The 6,500-nt window shown below is 30.3% G+C and overlaps 1 protein-coding gene and 1 long non-coding RNA gene across 6 annotated transcripts in view; both read left to right on the top strand.

The window, feature by feature from the left end:
- The window catches only part of LOC102672381 (neprilysin-1-like), an 11,113-nt gene extending 8,126 nt beyond the window's left edge, over positions 1–2,987 (top strand). The window contains exons 7-15 of one of the 4 annotated variants that reach the window (XR_004151942.1): positions 41–220; positions 311–522; positions 627–843; positions 1,043–1,225; positions 1,326–1,488; positions 1,558–1,874; positions 1,962–2,231; positions 2,355–2,532; positions 2,719–2,987. Coding sequence is in view for 3 of the 4 variants with exons in the window: in XM_031515485.1 (XP_031371345.1) it covers positions 41–220; positions 311–522; positions 627–843; positions 1,043–1,225; positions 1,326–1,488; positions 1,558–1,874; positions 1,962–2,231; positions 2,355–2,357 (1,545 nt within the window). In the remaining variant the exon portion in view is untranslated. Of the gene's footprint in view, positions 1–40; positions 221–310; positions 523–626; positions 844–1,042; positions 1,226–1,325; positions 1,489–1,557; positions 1,875–1,961; positions 2,235–2,354 lie in introns of those variants that run through there. The other 3 variants (XM_031515486.1, XM_031515485.1, XM_031515484.1) reach the window with 3 other exon arrangements.
- Positions 1–6,500, top strand: part of LOC116186899 — a 21,285-nt gene that overhangs the window by 8,885 nt on the left and 5,900 nt on the right. The window lies entirely within an intron of this gene.

Here is a 6,500-nt window from a genome sequence, read left to right as displayed (position 1 = left end):
AAAAAAAAAAAAAAAATGACCATTCAACTATTTTTGTCAGCTGGATCAGATGCAAGTAGCGTTGCCAAGTAGAGACTATTACTTGAAGAAGAGCAGCGAGTCTCAACTACACGCGTATCATCGTTATATGACAAACGTTGCTGTATTGATGGGTGCTAATAGACAGACAGCTGTCGAGGAATTCAATCGCGTAATCAATTTGGAGAAACAATTAGCAAATGTACGGCTGAATGAAATATTTAATTTAATCGAGACTAATAATTTTCAGGGAATATAAAATTCATCGATCAATGATTAATGAAAATTTCAGGTGTCGATACCAGAGGATGATAGACACGATACGTCCGCTATTTATCGGAAGTTGACATTGCGCGAGCTGCAGCGTGAAATTCCACAATTGAAGTGGCACGAGTATCTTCAAGAATTCATCAATTCTCCTATAACGGAAGAAGAGCCCATTGTTGCGTACGCCATGCCATATTTCATGCAAATGGGTCGTATCGTAAAAAGAACGGATCGCAGGTAATGGAAAAATACGTTCTCAATTTCTGGAATTTACGATATTCTACAATTTTAATCTTTCAGAAGAAAAATAACAATTTATTGAGTATATATCATTTTTACAGAACGTTGCATAATTATATATTGTGGAGATTGGTCATGTCCATAATGCCTCACATGATAGACGAATATCAGCAAAAGAGAGTCGAATTTCGGAAGATACTGTTGGGTATACTAAGTGAGAGGGATAGATGGTCTCAATGTGTTGAATGGACGAACAAAAAGCTTGGTATGGCCGTGGGTGCACTTTTCATTCGTGACAACTTCAATCATGAAAGCAAGGTGACTTTTATTCATCATTGATTCATTCTTTATATATAAGTCATAATAATTGAATAAAGAGAAATAAATTGATAAATAGGTTTAAAATTGAACGATAATTTATGAATAAAAAATGGACAGCAATTTTTGAAAAAAAAAAATTTATGGAAACTTATTTGTTGGCTTTTGATAATTCTGGAGGACATGATTTATTTTTCAGGAGACGGCACTCGAGATGATTCGCACCATACGAGAGGCGTTTAACGAGTTATTGGCCGAAAATCATTGGATGGATAATGAAACTAGAGCCGTGGCCAAGAACAAAGCTAACTCAATGAATGAAAGAATTGGATATCCTGAATTTTTAAAAGATCCTGTTGAACTTTCCAAGGAATATGTAATGGTACTTAATAATTTCATAAAAGAAAAAAAAAAATTCAAATAATAATAATGATAAGATTCAATAATAATAATTTTTACTTTTTTTTGTTTTTCACTAACAGTTGAACATTACCGAGAATCATTTCCTTGAGAACGTGCTAGCTGTGTTGAGATACGACGCTTATCACAATTTGGAGAAGCTGCGAAAACCGGTTGATAAGGACAAATGGTCAACAGAGCCAGCCGTGGTAAATGCCTTCTACAATCCCAATAAAAACGACATTGGTAAATTTAATCTTGTTTAAATTGAATTGAATTTTAATCTCCTATATTAATATTTTTATTTTATTTTAGTTTTTCCAGCTGGAATTCTTCAGCCACTCTTCTACTCTCAGCATTTTCCAAAATCGTTGAATTATGGTGGAATAGGTGTGGTGATTGGCCATGAGATTACTCACGGTTTTGATGATAAAGGACGTCAGTTTGATAAGGATGGAAACATGATGCAATGGTGGAACAATGCCACTGTGAAAGCTTTCAGGGAAAGGGCTCAATGTATTGTGGATCAATATTCAAGATACAAATTGCAAGAGGTTGATCTGTACATCAATGGAAAAATGACTCAAGGAGAGAATATTGCTGATAATGGAGGACTCAAACAATCATTTCGGGTAATATTATATATTTAATGTTTATAATGAACGATTATCAATCTTACCTTGAGATATATTGTCAATTACGAAATCATTATTGTTTAGGCATACAAGAAATGGGTGTCGATACATGGCGAAGAACCATTACTTCCTGGTGTAAATCTTACTCATGATCAACTGTTTTTTTTGAACTACGCTCAGATATGGTGTGGATCCATGAGACCAGAAGATGCATTGACGAAAATACGAAGCAGCGTTCATTCACCAGGTCCAATAAGAGTTCTGGGTCCTTTATCCAATAGCGAAGACTTTGCCAGGGCCTATGATTGTCCTCTAGGCTCACCGATGAATCCAACTCAAAAGTGTAATGTTTGGTGAGTTCATTTAACTTGTAAAATACTTAAGATACTTAACTGTTTAGATTCTTAAATAATCAATCTAGATTTAAAATGTTTTAATAATATTTATCGATCATTCTTTTGTAATAATTGCAGGTAATAATGCAGAATTCTTTGAAAGAAAAAGAATAAACAAAAAAATATTTGGATACTTGTGATGATATTTAATGTCACAATTATATTTCGTGCCATAAGAAGACTTTAATCATTTTATTGACTAGTGACCACGATGAAAGACCATGAAAGATCAGTATTATTTCATCGTGATTCACTTTGTGGTATGAATATTCTATACATCGTTCAACATATTAACTGAATTTTAAACAAAAGATGATCAGAATCTGTAGGTGTTTATGATCTTATCGATAAATGCATTTTATAGGATGATTTAAATTCAATCTAATATTAATATTTCACTAATTAAAATCGTAGCTATATTTCAAGTGAATTATTTTCTTTATTAATTCCGGTGATTCGATTTGCTGATCGATGTATAGTTGAAGAGAGGATTTTATTTCTGTGTATACATGCGTGTGTATGAAAAAGTGCGCCTGTTAAATAGAAATCGTGGAGAGAAAAAGTTGATCATAGTATCAGCTTAAAATTCCATGGTTAAAAGCTACGTAAGATGTATATAAAAGATATGTTTTAATCATGTAATCCTAATTGTGTGATTCATCTCGTCGAAGACGAGTCTAAAATAAATTTTTCGATCAAATGAAACAAACAAAAATGAAAAAAATATCATATTTATTATTTTTTTCAATTTCCTTCCCCATTTTTTTTATTATAATTGTTAATAATTATAGAATTATTAATCATAGTTGATTAATTAATATTTGTAGTAGATTGAATTTTGTAAAAATTTTATATCAAGTATAGATTCTTGATCGAGTTATTATAAATGTATCTTAAAATCGAATATAGTATAGCAATAAAGTATTCAAAATCTACTTTAGACAGATATATAATCCATTCATATTTTCATAGGTAAATCCAAAGGAAACATGAAATTATAAATCTCAAAAAATTTTTGGAAGAAAGTTTTTATCTTTTCTAAATTATTTAAATTAAAGATTTGTTTTATTAACTAATATATTTTATATTGAAAATCTTTTAAAAAATAGAAAGAACAGAATATAATGAATATAACATAGATTATCTATTAATAATTCACAAAAATGAAAGGAATTTATTAAGAATCGAGTATTTGTTGAAAGATTTATTCTATATTGGAACATATCATCCATACATAGCACGGTCAATACCGAATCGCTTTGTTTCGTGTAAAAAAGGTGGAAATAAAAATAATATACAACAGACAGAGGGCTCTCCCTCTTTCTCTTTCTCTCACTTCCGATCTAATTATGATACTACTCTCAATATCATTTATCTTCTACTTCCCTTATAATTTACAAGAATTCACAAATCGAAATTAGAGATCTGTACATTCTTGTATAATTTAATTTAAAAAAAAAAAAAATTATTTGTCATAACACATGTTGTTAAACGTCTATATATATATATATATATATATATAATATATAACAATAAAATCAATATTTATAATAAATCGGTATCAATACCGAGTAAATAATAGATAACAATTAAAATACAAATCTATATTTTACAAGAGGAAATAAATTATATCTATATCTCATATCTTCGAATTTCATTCGAATGTATATATAATATATATATGTATGTATATTATATATATATATTTAAAAATTATGATAATCGGAAGAGAAATAAATTAATGTACAAAATGCTAAAGAATTTCTCGAATATTTTGGGGATTATGCCAATCCTTAGCGTGTTCAGTGAGAGAAAGTAAAGAAGAGAAAGAACATCAGTCGACTCGATCAAGTCATCCAATTAATCGCGAATAACAATATGGCTACCAGCGATCTGTCGGTTTATGTACATGCAGCGGGTAAATTTATTTTTTCTTCTTTATCTTTTTTCTTCGTAAAATGATTATATTAGGAGGAGTTCTGTAAATGTTCATCTATTTTACATTCATTTGCAAGTGTTCATGCTTCGCTTGAAAAAAGTGAAAAAATTTTCAAATCGTTTCGCAATTCTCGAGCAATATCATTTTTCGATTAAAGATAAATATTTGCATTAATTTATTCGTCGTGTTGATTTGCTGAAAATTTTTTATACTTTTTTTTAATAATTATCACTTTCATCAGATTTTTTTCCTAGAATTTAAAATTTCGATGAAATTACCATTCAAATTTTGTATCTGTCTTGCTAATTTCATGAATCATATGTGATCTGCATAATTGATACAATTATTAATACACGTGTAATTAATGTAAAACGATTCATTACTTATTTAGTATCCATATATGATTCATGAGAAATTCTTCGTTTTCTTTTTCAACAATATTTTTTTGAACAACCCACAGGCAGAATAATGCATTAAAAAATTAATCGAAAACCAATCAAAACGAATCTGTTTCGGATGAAAAACGAAATTTCCAATTTGCTTCTCATCGAAGTTTTTATTTTCTTTTCTATTATTTTCTTTCTATTATTTTTTTTTCTCAAAAAAATAGTGATTTCTTTACAATATTTCTCTCTCTCTCTCTCTCTTGCTTTCGCTCGCTCCCTTTCTCTCCCTCTCTTTCTCTCTCCATTAATCTACACCCTGATGCCCATGCATAATCGATTTATAGTAAATTTTTATTGCGTCCACGAGGTCGGATACGTATTTGCAATTATTTTCTTTTTATTCTCCATTTTTTTCTCTTTCTCTCTTTATTCCAGAAAAATATATATGTTTATATATGTATGTATGTATGTATGCATGTATGTATGTATGTATGTATATATGCAATATGTATATTTATATACATAACAGTGCCACGAGATAGAAACCGTCAACAATGGACAACATTTTGTTTCTTTCTTTCTTTTTTTTTTTTTTTATATATCAGACTTTACGAAATAAGTACCAAAGTAAATCTGTCGTCCTGTTTCGTGTCACATTTTCGATTCTGTCATTTCGCGGAAATGTACAGGTAATAAAATATATTTATGATAAAATCCTTGAAATTGCCAGCAATTTTATTTCTTCTTTTCTTCCTCTTATATTTTTTTTTTTTCTCTTCATGTTTAATATACTCTTAAACACTACGGATGTGTGACTCTAATATGAGTGAATCAAGATGGCGGAAGAAGCCATGTTTTTCGATAAATTCTAACCTCTAACAGAAACATCAGAAAAACAATTATTAACCCTTTGAAATTAATCGTACTATTTTTTTTCTTTTTCATTATAAACATTTTTTTGAAAGTTCTCTGCCTGAGAGCTGTTCGTTCAAACAAATATCCTCTATCATTCTTGATCTTTATTTTACACAGAAAATTTTCATTTCTTTTCTTCAACGAAACAATTTGTAAATTAATTTATTCATCTTTTCACTATGTTAATGTTTAACCACCATGTCATTGTGACATCAATAAGCAAATTAAATCGAGGAAATGATGAGAGTTAAACGTGAAGAATACAGGGTGATGCGAATATCTCCATACGATGTGACAATGACGATGTTTCTTTTTTGCATGGAGGCTTATGTTGAACATTATATATTGAACATTCCAGTGTAGATTCGTATATGGAGAATTTGGCATCAGCCTATAGAGAATTGAAACGTGAACAGATCTCCTCCATAGTTCGGCCAGCAACAATGAAACGAAAAAACAAGGGAGTGTGGGTAGTACAATGTACAAAGCTAATTTACAAAGGTGTCGTTCGGTTACCCTCTGTATTTCACGGTTCGTCTCGCGCTTCTTCGTCTCTGTTTCTTTTATATGTACACAATGCACTCTTTTTGAACTCTATGGCTTCTGTGGTTTCTCTATCTCTCTCCCTCTCACTCGCACACCACGCATTCTGTGTTTTCTTTTTTTTTTTCTGTCTTCTTATTTCTACATAATTAACGCTTTTTTTTTTTTTAATATATATATCGCCATTCGCCACTTTAAATCCCGCCAATCGTCAGAGAAATCATCGATTACGAATTGTTGCCCCTCGTAACCACCATTTCGTAACGTTCCTCCCTCCCTTTCTCTCCTTGCCGATGAAAAGGCTTGCAATACTGTGTAAGAAAAATAAATAGCTTCCTCTCTTTTCTACCTCTTTGTTATTAGAATAAACTTTGAACGTTTCTTGGATTTCTTTTTTTTTTTCAGGAAAATAAATATTTCAACGATTCCATAGATATTTCTTCTG

This window comes from Apis dorsata, unplaced genomic scaffold (assembly GCF_000469605.1).
Source record: "Apis dorsata unplaced genomic scaffold, Apis dorsata 1.3 scaffold_73, whole genome shotgun sequence".
In the NCBI taxonomy this organism is placed as follows: Eukaryota; Metazoa; Arthropoda; class Insecta; order Hymenoptera; family Apidae; genus Apis; species Apis dorsata.
This window is presented reverse-complemented; position numbering and strand designations above follow the sequence as displayed.